Below are 15,903 nucleotides of genomic sequence, written 5' to 3' on the forward strand. Positions count from 1 at the left end.
ATATGACAGGTCATTCATGTTGACACGTGGGCAGCTCTAGCATTTGTTACGACACCTTAATTGAAAATCAAAGTCAATGAGATCACGAGAGATGTGGCTTGCCAATGAAGTGAAAAATTCGTTTCTTCTGAACCATTCACTTCTTTCAAAATTACTAATCCATACGAACACAAGCTATTGTCAAATTGATGAACCTGGCTAGATTTGGGCCCAAAGTCAGGCTCAGGGAACTCAAGAGATGTGGTCAAAACTATTTTGTAATCTTTAAATTAAAAAATTGAATTTTCGGCCTGCTCTTGGTCAGCCACAAGAGCTTTTGATAGCATAACTTGAAAACGAGCCACTCTACAAGAAAATGATATAGAAATCCTTTGACTTCAATTGTGGAGTTCTAAGTGAGGGCTTATTTTATTGCTATATGTTGATTGTCACCATATTTTGAATAGTGGCTCAGAGTTGTCCTGACCGAGAGAGGGATGGTTTGTTGGGAAGCACATTAACGGTGCATATTTTTAGAGATTCACGATTCATGGTACATGAATGTCAATTCAATTGGTTTCGCGCATGGCGATTTGGAAAAAAAATCTACAGGGCAACCACGAACAAGCGGGACAACTGTACCTTTATTTATCATCAAAACTAAGAATCTTACAGCACTGTATGAGCTTCAAATTTGATAAGCAAACACAGATGTTTAAAAAAGCTGTTTAATACCTTCTCAGTAACCTCGCCTGACTCTCACAAGAGCATCAAGTCTGCCATTCCCTGAATGGCAAGTTGGACGGATGATGTCAGGATCGAGGTCGGTCCAATCAGCCTCTATGGCCTGTTTGAGAGGACCGACACTGGAGGACGATGTGACCCCTACCTTCCTCTCAAGTATGGATGGGCTCTATGGAAAAGTCCATGACGTTGCGGTCTGGAAAGGAAGGGTGCCAAAAATGTTTCCCTTTACCAGTGTGGCTTGGGGCCCTTTTGGTGACCTTTTGACCTTCACACCCTCGAGCATGAAGATGAAGGGCGGTTTGAGGCTATTGGAAGTCACATCAGCCCACACCATTACAGAAGCTAGTTTTGTGCAGCCAAAGATCGTCCTCTGGTTTTCAGAATAAATGTCGCTTAAAACTGAACAATTGATCATCTAGTAAATAGATCGGTGTCAGAAGGCAAATTTAACCCAAGCGTTGTGGTGGGGGGAACGATCTGTGTGGACCAGCAGAGCCATTTGGCACAGAATTTCTTGAAAGTCAAGATACTGTCCTTGTCTGTGGTGAGGCAGTCGGTAAGCTTCTCCAAAAAGTGTGACAATTAAGGGCTGACAACTTGAATTCACTTTTTTGGACCAAGATATTTTGGTAATCTTCGAAGATGTAAAGTTCAAAATCTAGAGCCATTTTGAAAATAAAATACACGTTCTTGTTTACAACCCGTATTGTCAGAAATTATTCCTTTTTCATCTTTCCTTTTTCCTTTTTGACCACTAATTAGAGCAAGTCTCCCAATACCCTGAACTCTTCCCAGTAAAGATTAATTTCGTTACAAGATTACTTGTTTTTATCAAAGGCTACTTTCAGAAACTTTTAAGGCAACTTCCTTCCACATGTCTTCCTAATCACATCAACTTAACTTGTGATGCTTGAAAATGCCGTTTTTTTGTTTGTACTATTGAGGCATTTTCAGGGCTTTTACAATGCATTACAACATGCTTAGAAACCTTCCTGATAAGCTGTATTATTACTTTACAATCGTCTAGATGCCTCCTTGGGTCAAAGTGCACGGCAGTTTTTCAGCACTGCTTGCTTCATACTGAACAGTAACTGCTCAACAGGTACTCAAGAAACCCACAACAAAAAACAACAATCTCTTCCCTTTGACGGGAGGAACATAATGGGAACCTCGAAGAGACATTCCACCGAGAAAGTGCAACCTTTCAAAGACTCTCCCAAAGAGGTTACTGCCTGTGAAGAGGAAATAGAAGACAAAGTTAAACAGGAGAAAAAGAAGGATGAAGAACCTTCCTTGCCACCAGTGGCTATTCATCGACTCTTCCGCTTTGCCAGTTCCAGGGATTTGTTCCTCATTTTCTTGGCCATCATTGCCGCCATTATAGGAGGATGCTCCATGCCCGTGATGATCATTCTCTTTGGAGATTTGGCCAACACATTCGTTCAAAATGACTTGAATGTCTCACAAATATGCGTGGGTATTCCATTTTGTTGTGACAACACTCCAGCGTAAGTTTAAGATTTTCATTTGTGGCAACGGGATTTTTCTTTCGAGTGCGAAAATGTCTTGATTTGAAATCACGCTTTCAACAGGATCAATTTGGATTTGCCCAATTGCAATGTGACCGAGGAGGACTTGGGCAATTTCTTCATCAACATGAACTTTTTGGATCAAATCACAAAATTCGGTAATGGAATGGACCTCAAGTGCATCTTGCAACAGGGGAGAAAAAAAGGGAATATCCAAAACATTTCTTCTAGCCCAAGGCACCGCATTGATTGGCCTGGTCAATTTCGTCATGAGTTATATCTTCGTAACGTGCTTGAATCACGCCGCAGAATGCCAAGTGTTTAAGATCCGGGGACTTTTTCTCAAGGCCATTTTGCGACAAGATATTGGTTGGTACGATACTCATCAAACCGGAGATTTTGCCTCCCGCATGACAGAGTACGTCAATCTTGGTTCGTTCCATGAGCAATGTTTTCAAATAGTTGCGCTCCTTTTGTCTTTCAGAGATCTGAACAAAGTCCAAGAGGGAATTGGGGAAAAGATTGGCATGTTCATCTTCTTTGCCACCATATTCATCGCCAGTTTGATCAATGCCTTTGTTCATGGCTGGGAATTGACCCTGGTGATCCTCTCAGTGATGCCGGTACTGCACCCTGTACTTTAGTCCCAAACAATGACTAAATTTTAAGCCTTCTAGGTGTTAGTAATTGCGACGGCCATTATTGCTGGCTCGCAGACTTACCTCACGGCCAGGGAATTAAAGGCCTACGGTAAAGCCGGATCTGTTGCTGAGGAGGTCCTATCGGCTGTTCGGACAGTGGTGGCTTTCGGAGGTCAGACCAAGGAAGTCAACAGGTACCGTATAAGCTGAACATTGCACTCTATTAAATTAATCATGCGTGTTGTTTTTGAAATTCATCTATGGTAGGTTTGAGAATAACTTGCACGATGCGAGGAAAGCCGGAATTATGCGAGGTCTCCTCACTGGGATAGGTGGGGGCTTCATGTGGCTCGTCATTTATGCATCTTACGCGCTCGCCTTTTGGTATGGAGTAAAGCTAATCATGGATGACACAGAGGATTGTTTTGAAGATATTCTCCACTGTGATCCGCGATATGACGCTTCAAGCTTGCTGGTGGTAAGGACAAATTCCTGCATCAAAATCGAAAAGAAGTTGCTTAGAAATCACACTGCAATTATTTGCATCCTCAAACCACAATCTTGCGTTGTGTTTTTGGATATCAATATCTAGTTTCCCTTCAACTTTCAATTTCTTGACTGTTTCACAGTCGAGTTTGATTAAAAGAGCTCTGTGATTTTATCTAAAAGTAAAACATTACTGGATGCAATTTTCTACAACCAACTAATCAACTTTGAAAGTGACAAAATACACGTTTCTGAGCTGAGTGCTTAAATGCAATATTGATAAAATTGATAAAAATGGTTCTGATGTCAGTCAAACTATTAAGTCCAACCCGACAACAAATTTGTTCCACCACTCAGGTTTTCTTTTCTGTTCTCATGGGGGCCATGAATGTGGGCCAAGCCACACCTTATGTGGAGGCCTTCTCAGTGGCACGTGGAGCAGCCGCTCAGATTTTTGACATTATCGATCGAGTACCAAAGATCGATTCTTCAAGCACTGAAGGAGAGCACCCAGAAAAGGGCGCTGGGAACTTGAGTTTCAAAGATGTGTTCTTCAACTATCCATCCAGAAAGGACGTCAAGGTGAGTGAACTCTCCCAAAAGTTTCGGAAGCTCTGAAACTCTTTCTCTATCTGTTTTGTGCTAGATTTTGAATGGGCTGACCATGGTCGTGAATAAGGGGGAGACTGTAGCCTTGGTGGGGTCCTCAGGTTGCGGAAAATCCACAGTCATCCAATTAGTTCAACGGTTTTATGATCCTTGGTCGGGATCAGTGATGCTGAATGGGAAAGACCTTCGCCAACTGAATCTGTCCGCTCTGCGAGAACGGTAATTTTAACAAATGGTAGATGGAGCAAGTGTCTATGTTCAAAACAGATTTTCTTTTTCAAGGATTGGCATTGTGGGACAAGAACCCGTGCTGTTTGGCTGCTCGATTGCCGAAAATATCCGATATGGCCGAGAGGACATTGACGACTCCGACATTGAACAGGCTTGCAAAGACGCCAATGCCTATTCGTTCATCCGCAACCTCCCCAAGGTAAGTTACAACCAAGCAGCAATTCGCAAATCTTCACATTGCTTCGCATCATCCCACCCTTGACTAGAAATATGACACATTGGTTGGAGAACGTGGAGCTCAACTCTCCGGAGGACAGAAGCAAAGGATTGCCATTGCCAGAGCGCTTGTGCGGAATCCGGACATCCTACTCCTGGATGAGGCCACCTCGGCTTTGGACACGCAAAGTGAGGGTGTTGTTCAAGCCGCTTTGGATAAGGCGCGCTGCGGGCGAACAACCATTATGGTGGCACATAGGTGCTTAAGAACCTTTTAACAGGCGAGTCGCTATTTTTAGTATTAACGGGTTCCTTTGCTTTTCACCACCAGATTGTCAACCATTAGGACGGCTGACAAGATTGTTGCCCTTGAAGATGGCAGGGTGGCCGAAATGGGTACCCATAACGAACTCATGAAAATGAAAGGCGTCTACTTTGGTTTGGTTACTGCCCAGGGAGGACAAAACGTTGAAGAGGAGATGGTGGAGGAAGAGAAAGAAGAAGACGACGATGATGTCCCTGAGCTAAAAATAGGTAAATACGTGTTCCTATTTGTCTCTAAATTGCATCATTTTTCATTATCCCGCAACCTTCTTTATTTCCTCTATTTAGTGGAGCAAGGGAGGTTTGAAAGGGAAGCGGGAGGTGGCCGTGTGCGAAAGCAAAGCGACAGGAAAGCCAGTACTACTAGTAGCATCTTGAGCGAAGATTCTGTGACAATTGAGGATGTTGGACATGCCATTGGGTCGGCGGTTGGTTTTTCTCGAGTCCCCTCTTTGCGCTCCAGTTTACGCAATCCTCTCCACAAAGAGTTATTTGCCGCTTCTGTGAGTCCTTGTGGAAGGGAGGGGGGGGGTGATTGGATTTTATGTGCGCAGGCATTATATATTGCAAGGTGTTAATTGCCTTACAGATCTCTGAGGATGCTGGAGAGGATCTGCCCAAGGTCTCCATGATCAGGATCCTCAAGGCCAACTCCCCGGAGTGGCCTTACATGCTCATCGGCCTGATTGCTTCGATCATCATGGGGGCTTCCATGCCTGTGTATGCCATTTTATTTGGAGAGGTACGAGTCTCAAGCCGATAATTGATTCGAATACGCGCAACCGATTGATTGCGAGGCTTTGCAGGTTCTAGGAGTGTTGTCCGAGGATCCGGTTTCTGCCAGAGACAATGTGTCCTATTATTGCATCCTGTTCCTCATCACCGGTGTGGTGGTAGGCACTGCGATGTTCCTGCAAGTAATCAGATCATCATAGCCTGGTACGCAACCCATCTTAATCGTGTTTATATTGAGTCTCCGGATTCGTTTCAGATCTCCATGTTCACTTTAGCTGGAGAGCACTTGACCTTGAGGATGAGGAAGCTCTCGTTTGAGGCCATGTTGAGACAAGAAATGGCGTGGTTTGATCTGCCATCCAATAGTACAGGCGCTTTATGCACCCGGATCTCTTCAGACGCCTCCGCCATTCAAGGGGTGAGTGGGAAAGGCTCATCCAGTATCGGCTTCGATCTTATACACCATGGTTTTCCTGTTGTTTGTCACACCTTCTGTCGCTTGATTAGTCTATTCTCTTCGGGAATGGAGCGATCCGAGACTAAAGAAAGAAACCAGTCTCCTATGGGAAGACTCATTCATTATTGATGGTCGGCTTCTTGTGCATATCTTTTGGGAGACGAATGAACTTTCCTCCTCCCGTCAAAACCAACCTCATACGTCCGGGGAACCAAGACAAATGGATTCTCCTTTTCCATTTGTGTTCAATTCTGCGTACGCATTTCACCCTCCTTCTTTTTATTAGTATTGACACTTTGGTTATGATATCTATCCTTCGGAATCTCGCTCGGAAGACCGATGTTCTCGTTGTAAAATGATAGCAAAGCACCCTTAGACAACGGCGTGCTTCCACAGCCGATCAAAATGGCTCGTTTTAGAACGCTCCCCGTGTGATGTTTATGAAGTTTTCGCCCTAGATGTCGGGAAGCCGAGTGTCCTCCACACTCCAGAGTGCCAGTTCTGTGTTGTTTTCGGTTTCGTTGTCCGTTTGGTTTGAGTGGAAACTCGGTTTGGTGGTCAGTGTTTATGTGCCCTGGCTCGCGCTCAGCTCTTGGCTCCAGGCCAAAATAATGGCTGGCCATTTCAACGCCTTCAGAGCCCATCAAGAAAATGCCTCTCAAGTAAGTGAGATCCCTTCGAAGGATGGTACAAGGGGTGATGCATTTTCCATTTTCCGTTGGTCACAGCTAAAACTAAGGCCAGAATCTCCTTCCTTTCCTCTCACTTCTCATTCTCTCTCCTTCTCTCTCTCTTACTTTTCGGGGATTTATAGCAAATCAGACCTGGGGATGGGAAATAAATGAGAGCGTCACTGCCAAGCCATTTTCCACTCCGTTCTTTCGACCTGACTTAATCTACCAGTACTTTCTGCAAAAGGGTCAGGTGCAACCGATACTTTCGTGGCTTCTCCGTGTGATGCGAATCGACACGACAGTTTGCATTTTTCATTCATGTTAATGTCCAAGTGGTCACCTTTAGAGTGAATTACGTTGTCACGAAAATATTTGGTCTCAGAAAAATCGGAAAATGTATATTTCAGGAATCCTTGGAGACGGAATCATTTGAATGATTCCACGCAACCTCTTTTTGCCCCGTGCAATGTTGTTTGGCGTCGAAAATGAACAGTTGATGGCTTGTATTGGTCACTCAAGGATTTAGTTTCATTGCGCTCTTTTGCCTCCTCATCCAGTTGGATTTTCGAAATCTACTGAGTATGACATAACCCATAATGGCTTCTTCACTGTCTCAAGCACACGCATCCGCTTGTTTGGCTTTGATGGTACCTGTCATTGGCATTGAAACGGCAATGATCTTGTAGATCAGCATCAGGCTCTCCGATCACAATTCTAATAATCTCTTTACCATGTCCGACAAACCCGCTGGGATATTATTCTCCTATTTCCTGCCCCTCTTGACTCTCTCTTTCACTCTGTCTGTCTTTCTCTCTGAAAGGACCACTAGTTTTTCATGTTGAAAATACTTTTCATCCAATCTAGGCTTCCGGTACGCCGCTGGGTACTCTGTTCCAATCGTTCTTCACTCTGACCATTTCCATTGGCTTGGCCATGTACTATCAATGGCAATTGGGCTTGGTGACGTCCGTTTTCATTCCTTTCGTTCTGGTGGCTTTGTACTTCCAAACCAAAATGATCATGGGCTCTGACTCCGTACAGAAGGAGGCTTTTGCCAGTTCAGCCAAAGTGAGTGTCTCCTTGTTCATTCGCCCTATTCTCACTTTCTTTCTCTTTTCCCTATCAACTGCTTTGTAATTTACCACATTCGCTTATAAGGCCTTAAAGGTCTTCATAATCTAAGATTTTCCCTTATTTCAATTAATAGCCTCTTGAAACAAGATCCTCAATGGCTGCTCTACTTTGATAATGTTTTAATGTTCATCAGTATGGTTAGATTTTGAATACACCCAAACGTAATGGAGCTCCCCGCCTTGAGGTTCCATCTTTCGGACATGACTAGGGAATTTGATTCAACTCCTAGCATCATTGTTCCGGGTCTGAAACAATGGAATCCCTACATAGCGTTTAGTTACGGTGATCCCTGGCGCCTGATTCCCACAAGGATACGTAGCTACCCAAAGCAAGTAATCAGGATCTCGGATATTCCTGTCAACCTTCTTACTTGACATTGGATGAGCATGCCCAAGGGCATCGTCGTATGAACACTACTATGTACTGTACGGTATGTACTAGAGTAGACGCTGGTGGACGGCAGGTCTTAGACATACTGTAAGTGAATGTACAGTATGTATGTCAGTAGGTACGTGCACCTGCTTCTGTACCAATAGTTGGGAACTGCACCCCATCTAGCATTTCAAATTGAACATGTTCCAAATGCATGTGTTGCCAGGACTCTGGATCAACGTGGAACACATCTTCCACTTGAAATGCGCCGAGGTCTCATGCATAATTCATGGCCATTGCGTTCTATTTCAATTCCACCAACTGCTAGTTTATACGGCTGATTGCAAAATTTGGAAGCATATCATCTCTCGCTCGATCTTCACCTGAATTTAATGTGTCATAGGCCTTGGGAATAGGCCTTGGGAATAGGACTGTCATATCTACCAGCGACAGTTGATCTACTACGCATACTTTGAATGCTATTGATCGTTGAGAGAGCTCAGAGATTATCAGTAAAGCTTACAATGACTTACTTTAAGTGGATGAAGGCGGGAAGCGCTCCTCATGACAAATATGACATTTTAAATCTTGGTCAAGATCTATTTTAGATCAAGTGAGAGATCTACCAGCCACCTGTTACTGGCATGATTGCACAAATTCCGAATTTTGAAACTTGGGATACCTAGTCATATCTATATTAAATCAATGCGGGATAACGAGTTGGACACTTCTGACGGACAGAAGTCCAAAATAGTTTGGCTCGATATTGGTTTTTCCTTCAATTTGGTATACTTGTTCGCTCTTAAAGTAGTAGATCAATACCACGACAACCGATCAGGCCACAATTCATTCATGTCATTCACGTCTACGTACCTATAGATAGGGGACCACTCTTTCAATCTGCCCATCAAAATATTGCACGCTAAACTTGATCGCCCGTAATCGTAGTAGTCGTCTGAAATAATCTTGCTTCCATGCCCACGTGTCCCCACTACATCTGTAGCTGGCCATCGAGGCCATCAGCAATATCCGCACTGTGGCCGGATTGGGTCGAGAAAGGACGTTCGAGGAGCTGTATTTGGCCGCCCTTCGTCAGCCTCACGTGGACGCCAAGAAGCGCTCGCATGTGCGAGGATTGATTTTCGGATTTGCGCAATCCGTGCCATTTTTCGCTTACTCGGGATGCATGTTCTACGGAGGATGGCTGGTCGAGAACCAAGACCTGGACTACAAAAACGTGTTCAAGTGAGTATCTGTTGTACTCGTCTCGTACAGTGGTAATGACGGGCCATACACCCTCTTATGTATATCTCGGGATCGAGTGCGAAGGAAAGCGGGACTTCAAATGTCGTGACAGTTACTATAACTGCAAATGTTAGCTGGCCTTTCACTCGAGGGAATTATGGAAATACTCGCGCGTAATCTTCGTCTTACAAAAGATCGTTGTATCGGGAATTTGAACACTTATTTCTACTCGAGTAATTTACCAATGTAAAAGCGAGAAGGGCTGTAGTATAAATATTCATGATCTATGGCTGGACGGGGATTCATTCGATGAAAAAAGAACCGAATGAAAATTGAATAATGGCCCTTCGTCATTCGGTGGATCGAAGTTAGGCTCTCAGATTCTCGGGATTTGTGCCACTTTTTTTCTCGTTTGGCGAACTCAACATAAACGACTCTGAAGTGGCTAATGCTTCTTGGATCATTTCGTTATCAACTGATTGACACGGAGAGGTCGGCTTTTCCCATCGTTTTCTATCGTCATCACCATTATCATCATCATCATCATCATCACGGTGTGCCTCGAACTTTCTCTGTGAGTCTCGAGATTCTTTGAGGGCATTGGGTGTGATGCATGCTCAAACGAAAAGTGCTTTGTTCCCGGTTGTCAAGAGGGCGGTGGAGAGAATCCAATAAAGCGACTTGTTCAGTTCATCCCGCTGAAGGTGTCAAATTTCTTCAGATTTTTCGATGACATGGGCATTTCTCTTCGTCCCCCCCCCCATCTTTTTGGGGACTGGACCTGAACAGGGTCGTCCATAAATATCCACATACATGTATTTATAGTTTTGACATGAAGTGTGACAATGTCGAGCTCTGACAATGAAACGACTCTTGAAACGTCAATAAGTTCAGTGGTTCATTCATTTATATATGCCTTGGTCATCCTCTATGATATATTATTCACCAAATTATTCGTATTATGTCATTCGTTATATTATTCGCCAAAATGTAGTTAACATCTATTTCCAAAAATAGGACAATCTTTTACAATTCATCCTGGGGATTTGAATTAGGTTCAATCCATAAAATACCAAAGATTTCAATCAAAAAGACCAAATTTCTGGTGGCCAATCCCGACCAATCATTTAGGAGCTCCTTGTTTCCACGGTTAGATTCAGATTCAAAAAGTCGACCCTCTTGAGTTTCACTTTGGACATGACACAACAGCCGGAGAGATGGAGAGTCACGGATCACTTTGTGAAGCGCTTGTGGTCTTTGTTCCCGGAACAATGGACGTTTTCTCTCCCTGTTCCCCCTTAAAATGCCGATGGATAAAGAGACCTTGAGGATCATTTTGAACACTCTGATTGCTCTAGGAATAAGGGAAAGAAGGAGCTGGGAACGACAGTTTCTGGTTCATTTGTGGTTTTGCCACAAAGAGAATCTTCCAAGAAGGCACCGAATTAGAGTAGAGTTTGAGAGGGTTTGACGGCAAATTCAATTTTCTTCTTCACTAATTTCGAAGGCCGTCGCGCTTTTGTGCTCGGATCCTTGAGGACAGACATAGGCCTCCTTGAAAACTATCCGGCGAAACAGTGCTCGTCAAATCAAGCCCTTCATCATCATTAATATGTGTCGGTCGAATTCGAAATTTCAGAGTGGCCGAGGCCTTGATTTTGGGAACCATGATGGTTGGCCAAGCCACAGCCTTTGCTCCCAACTATAACAAGGCTCTCCTGGCAGCAGCCCGTGTTTTCAAACTTTTGGACAGGAAACCCCAGATCGACGCCAACGACGCCACCGGACTCCGCATGGTAAGAAGCGATGACATGTGCCCGCCACATAATACAGAATCGTACATATATGTATATGTTCGTCGTGATACTGAAGCGTGTGATTGCAAATTTAAGCCTGTTTCTCCCGAACAGAACAACATTCAAGGGAACATTTCGTTCAGCCAGGCCGGGTTTCACTATCCCACCCGGAAGGAAGTGCGTGTCCTTCGTGAGTTGGATTTGTCGGTCCAAGCGGGCCAAACCATCGCCCTGGTGGGCCCTTCTGGTTGTGGGAAATCCACGTGCATTCAACTGTTGCAAAGGTTCTACGACCTTCACAAGGGGAGTCTCGTAAGTTGTTGGAAACAAGCTATGAAGAAATAAGCACTCCTTTTAGGATGAAGGGAAAGAGAAATTTGAACGAATTACCGACACGTTTGTGACAAGAAGGGTGAGGGGAAAGCATTGGATTTTGAGCGTCGATATGAAAAGTGAAGTATTAGGGTTGGCAAAGAAGAAATTCAGTTTGAATGCTATGGAGTGCAAGAAAATCAACCCTGTCAGGTTTCGTCTTGACGTCAAAGTGCAACGTTTTTCCTCGGCCTTGTTATAAATTATAATCCTATGTCTCAATTACTAATTGAGCTGGTTTTATGTAGGCTGGTATCTCAGAAACCAATATCCTCCAGGCACTACAGATGATGGATCGAAATAATTGCAAATAATATGTCAGATATTCAAGGAGAATCTGATCCCCAGGTAACCTGGATTGCAACCCGAATTATTCCGGAAGCCGGCCTTTTTTCACTATTGAAGTGGTTAGTGCAGTTTCCTCTAATCATGACAGGGGTCCCTGGTTCGATTCTCCTTCGTAACCTTTCTCCAAGAAACTTTTAGACGCTAACCACACCCACATTGCGGGAGGACCACTGTCCACCGGAAATGCATATGATGATAATGAGATGACTAACTGGCTTCGCTAGCCAGGCAAAGTTTAAAAGTAAGCCTTGGTAAGGGAATAATCTTAACAAATGACCTACCTCAACGATACCTTACACGAGTGTGCCAAGGAGTTCAGCTCATGAATTATTGTTGGAGGAGTGGATCTACGCGCTAATAAAGCCTCATCGTCAAAACCAACTAATGGAAGTAGGCAGTAATATAGCAGGTGGGTGTGTCAAAAGCAAGGCAAACTTTTCGATGTCAACGTCAAAGGAAGGCTAAGCTAGCTAACGGGGTTTGGGAGTTCCAGATCCCGGTCCTCCCAGTCAGTCTTTTGCCTGAAGCTTTCAGGCTCTTGAGGGCAAATGTGTCTCTCGGTGGCGAATGAAGCCAAAATGGAAGAAATGTCAGGAATCATATATATCGACGTCGTATCTGGTGTCCACTCATCAATTTTGCAAGGACTGACTGCAAAATGAACCTGCTAAGGCAGATTGAAGGGATCGGGTGGCATGAAATATTAATTGCCACACAGATTAGCATCGCTAGTCGGTCTCTCCTTAGCCATCCAAAGAAACCGATCGACGAGTGGCTGGGAGACATGATTAAAAATTCTCACTCTTGTTGGTTCCATTCACGACTCTGGGAATAGCTTTCATATATTCATTGCCGTACATAAGCCATCTCGCCCTCGTAGTGCTACATGCAGACCATGTATGTAGTTATCACCATCGTTTCAGAACATCGAAGGCGAGAATGTCCAGGCTTTGAATGTGCCACAACTCCGATCCAGGATGGGGATCGTGTCGCAAGAACCGGTCCTCTTCGATCGAACTCTGGCCGAAAACATCGCCTATGGAGACAACAGTCGGACGGCCTCCATGGACGAGGTGGTGGACGCCGCTCGGCAAGCCAATATTCACTCATTCATCACCTCTTTGCCAATGGTGGAGTGCCCCAAAATATGAGCCAAAACATTAATATGGATCCTGATCTATAACGGGGGGGGGACGTCTTGTTTACAGGGATACGATACCATGGTGGGCGAAAAAGGAACGCAGCTTTCGGGCGGGCAAAAACAACGCGTGGCCATTGCGCGCGCGCTCATTCGAAACCCAGCCGTGCTTCTTCTAGATGAGGCCACGTCAGCACTTGATACGGAATCGGAAAAGGTCGGCTGCAGATGAATACAATTTACCGCGCACTTTGAACTGTGTGTTCCATAACCATAAGGCATGATTTTCGGGGGGGTTTTCGGTTTCTATTTTGTAGGTGGTTCAAGCGGCCTTGGATAAGGCGCAAGAGGGGCGGACCTCCATCACGATCGCTCATCGTCTGAGCACCATACAGAACGTAAATCGCATTTTTGTCATCTCCAAGGGGCGTGTCGCAGAGTCGGGCACCCACAGTGAGCTCTTGGCCCGGAAGGAAGGCCTTTATGCCAAGCTGTGGGGCAGCCAAACCTTGACAAAAGGAGACTCAGTAGAGGACAGAACTCAGAAGTAGAACGTTTATTGTGCCAGCTTTGCCCAACGTGAAATATATGTAAACATTTCTCGTGGATAGACGAGGGCATTCATTACTCGTCGTCGTGTTCCAATTTGGTTCCACTGGTTCTACTGAGGCAGAGATTTTCTTCTCCGACGTAAGACTAGACCGAAAGAAATGGGGGAAGAAAAAAAAAGAATCAAGCTGATGATGTTGGTCAACAAAAGTAGATGGCGTACTATGACCTTGGCAGAGAGGAGACTGAAAGCCTTGTAATTAATTTAAGGACTCTTCGCCAAAGGCTCCACCTCACAATACCACCTGGGCTAAGAGGATTTACCCCCCTGATTTTGTAAGCTTTGATTAGCTTTCCCCATGGGCTGAGATTTCAAGGAACTCTCTAGTTTTGCGGATGTTAATGATAAGGACCCGGTTGAAGAGACCGCCGCCGCCACCACTCACCAAAATCCACTTGACAAAGAGTTTCACTCGAACGTAATGGGTGGGATTATCCAACCCTCCGCAGTTTCCTCTCACTCCCGTTCCCCGACTCGTGATCCCAATTAGAACGTATTCCGTAACATCTTTTGGGCGTGGAAGCACCTTGAATAATGGGCCACCGCTGTCGCCCGCACAAGAGCCTAAAAAGGAGCCAAAGTAGGCGAACTTTATTTTTTGCTGCACACGTCATTTATCAGCAATGATCTGTTCCTGGAACGTCGGTTAGATTGAGACGAAACAATGTTCGTACACAGTGTGTAGGTAGTATTGGAAGTAAATTTTACCTGTTCCCCGGATATACCAATTCTGCGGTCGGCCCAACAACTGTTGCAGGGTTGGATTATTGGGCGTCAGGGCCGTGAACTGGTCTCGAACTCCATCTTTCTTGTTGACTTTGTAGAACTCGGTCTTGAAAGTGTGGTTGAATGCCACGCAAAGCACCTTGGGCAACACTTTATAGGGTCCTTGGTTGGCCATTTGCTCGTAGCAATATTTTGGCGAGATGACATCGACCATCTGACATGACCAAAGGAGAGGCTTTTCATCATCAACATCTCACTAATACTTGATAGATATCAAGAAGAGCCACCATATGGCATGTGTGTTCCAAACCTTGTGTCTCTCAACGCCTCCCAGGGATTGGGATTGTTTGGGAAAACAGGATCGCTGACAAAAGCCCCAGCCAGTCTCGGGTGTGACATGCAACTCTTGGGAACGAAAATTGCGATAATTATGGATAGTGCCGCACCAGCCGAAACTAGAAAGATTTTCCCAGTTTTCACAATAACTACATTCAATCCACATTTAAAACACATCACTTTCAGCTTGGTTCGGAACAATCTGGTGAGCAATTCCACATTTCATTCTGAGCCCTCTTCAAGATCCCTTCTCAAAGTGGGAGTTCCATCTATTCCATTGTTCTCGCATAAAAGTGGAACCATCGCCAAAATCTAGTGTTAAAGGCTGCTCTTTAGAATGCACTTTACCTTCCCGGTTGAATTCTGAAACATTTAGTGTCAATCATGAGTTTGGTGGTCTCCTTGGCCTCCTTGGCCTCCTTGGTCTCCTTAGCCTCGTTCTCAACCTCGGCTTCCGCTTCTTTTACCAAAACGAACTCGTCCACATTCTTATTGAATTGCAAGCCTGTGACTTGGAAGAATTGTGCACATTTCGGATTCGAGGCGCTGGGCGTGGGTGTGTGGGAGCACCCTTGGATCACCTCACCTTGGTAGGGGAACCGAATGGAACAATTGGCCTTGGCGAAGGCCTACATATCACGACAAAAGGATTTCCCCTCCCCCCCCACACACACATAAACGCACGAGGAGCAGAATAAGGCAGAGGAAGGGCAGAGAAGAGAAAAGAGAACCGAGTATGAAACTTACTTGTGTTCAAGTCGAGTCAAACGAAAAGCTGAGGAGGAACAGGGGAGAGAAAAAGGAGGAGTCATAATAGGACGAACCTTGGAGCCTTTGAAGCACTCTTGACCCACTCCACAGAACTCGAATTTGTGAGGTCCCTCAGGTCCAACCTCACAAGGAGGCCTCTTGTAGCGGCCATAGCCAGCAATAATGGCTTTCCCGCTATCCTCGAATGATATTCCCATGGGCAAGCAAATTGGCCGAATCTTGGGCACGGCAGTCTTCAAGTGGATCAAGATGAGGTCGTATCCTCCATAGGAACCATATTTGTGAGGTCCCTCAGGTCCAACCTCACAAGGAGGCCTCTTGTAGCGGCCATAGCCAGCAATAATGGCTTTCCCGCTATCCTCGAATGATATTNATACATAATAAAAAGATCGCTCTCTCCCTTTCTCTTCGCGATCTGGAAGGCGCT

The 15,903-nt window shown here is 44.9% G+C and overlaps 2 protein-coding genes across 6 annotated transcripts in view; one reads left to right on the plus strand and one right to left on the minus strand.

Annotated features, from left to right (window-relative positions):
- Nucleotides 1-1,675: 1,675 nt before the first annotated feature.
- On the plus strand, nt 1,676-13,643 carry LOC131882219 (ATP-dependent translocase ABCB1-like). 5 transcript variants are annotated; one of them, XM_059229300.1, is made up of 23 exons: nt 1,676-2,234; nt 2,319-2,413; nt 2,487-2,673; nt 2,740-2,878; nt 2,933-3,090; nt 3,164-3,374; nt 3,740-3,964; nt 4,029-4,210; nt 4,274-4,421; nt 4,489-4,697; nt 4,770-4,972; nt 5,051-5,265; nt 5,334-5,504; nt 5,569-5,679; nt 5,754-5,915; nt 6,413-6,616; nt 7,493-7,696; nt 9,138-9,379; nt 11,019-11,175; nt 11,290-11,487; nt 12,819-13,025; nt 13,104-13,250; nt 13,351-13,643. In XM_059229300.1, exons 1-23 carry the CDS (start codon nt 1,888-1,890, stop codon nt 13,582-13,584), a joined length of 4,356 nt encoding a protein of 1,451 aa, XP_059085283.1. In that variant the 5' UTR covers nt 1,676-1,887; the 3' UTR covers nt 13,585-13,643. The 5 variants fall into 5 exon arrangements, with proteins under 5 accessions (XP_059085283.1, XP_059085284.1, XP_059085285.1 ...); XM_059229301.1 differs by having other exon boundaries at nt 5,352-5,504; XM_059229302.1 differs by lacking the exon at nt 6,413-6,616.
- LOC131882223 (uncharacterized) overlaps nt 13,331-15,903 on the minus strand; it is a 3,739-nt gene continuing 1,166 nt past the window's right edge. Inside the window, exons 4-9 of the mRNA XM_059229313.1 lie at nt 15,530-15,730; nt 15,054-15,334; nt 14,680-14,824; nt 14,352-14,583; nt 14,029-14,207; nt 13,331-13,729 (exon numbers count right to left, since the gene is read on the minus strand). Coding sequence (XP_059085296.1) covers nt 13,658-13,729; nt 14,029-14,207; nt 14,352-14,583; nt 14,680-14,824; nt 15,054-15,334; nt 15,530-15,730 — 1,110 coding nt within the window. The 3' untranslated portion in view covers nt 13,331-13,657. The remainder of the gene's footprint in view (nt 13,730-14,028; nt 14,208-14,351; nt 14,584-14,679; nt 14,825-15,053; nt 15,335-15,529; nt 15,731-15,903) is intronic.

This window comes from Tigriopus californicus, chromosome 6 (genome assembly GCF_007210705.1).
Source record: "Tigriopus californicus strain San Diego chromosome 6, Tcal_SD_v2.1, whole genome shotgun sequence".
Lineage (NCBI taxonomy): Eukaryota > Metazoa > Arthropoda > Copepoda > Harpacticoida > Harpacticidae > Tigriopus > Tigriopus californicus.

What these genes read in the sequence shown, in the direction of transcription:
- LOC131882219 (XM_059229300.1), top strand. Translation starts at nt 1,888, where the DNA reads ATGGGAACCTCGAAGAGACATTCCACCGAGAAAGTGCAACCTTTCAAA. An exon ending in ACCTTCACAAGGGGAGTCTC is followed by an intron (nt 11,488 to 12,818) that starts GTAAGTTGTTGG and finishes CCATCGTTTCAG; the next exon opens with AACATCGAAGGCGAGAATGT. An exon ending in TCATCACCTCTTTGCCAATG is followed by an intron (nt 13,026 to 13,103) that starts GTGGAGTGCCCC and finishes TCTTGTTTACAG; the next exon opens with GGATACGATACCATGGTGGG.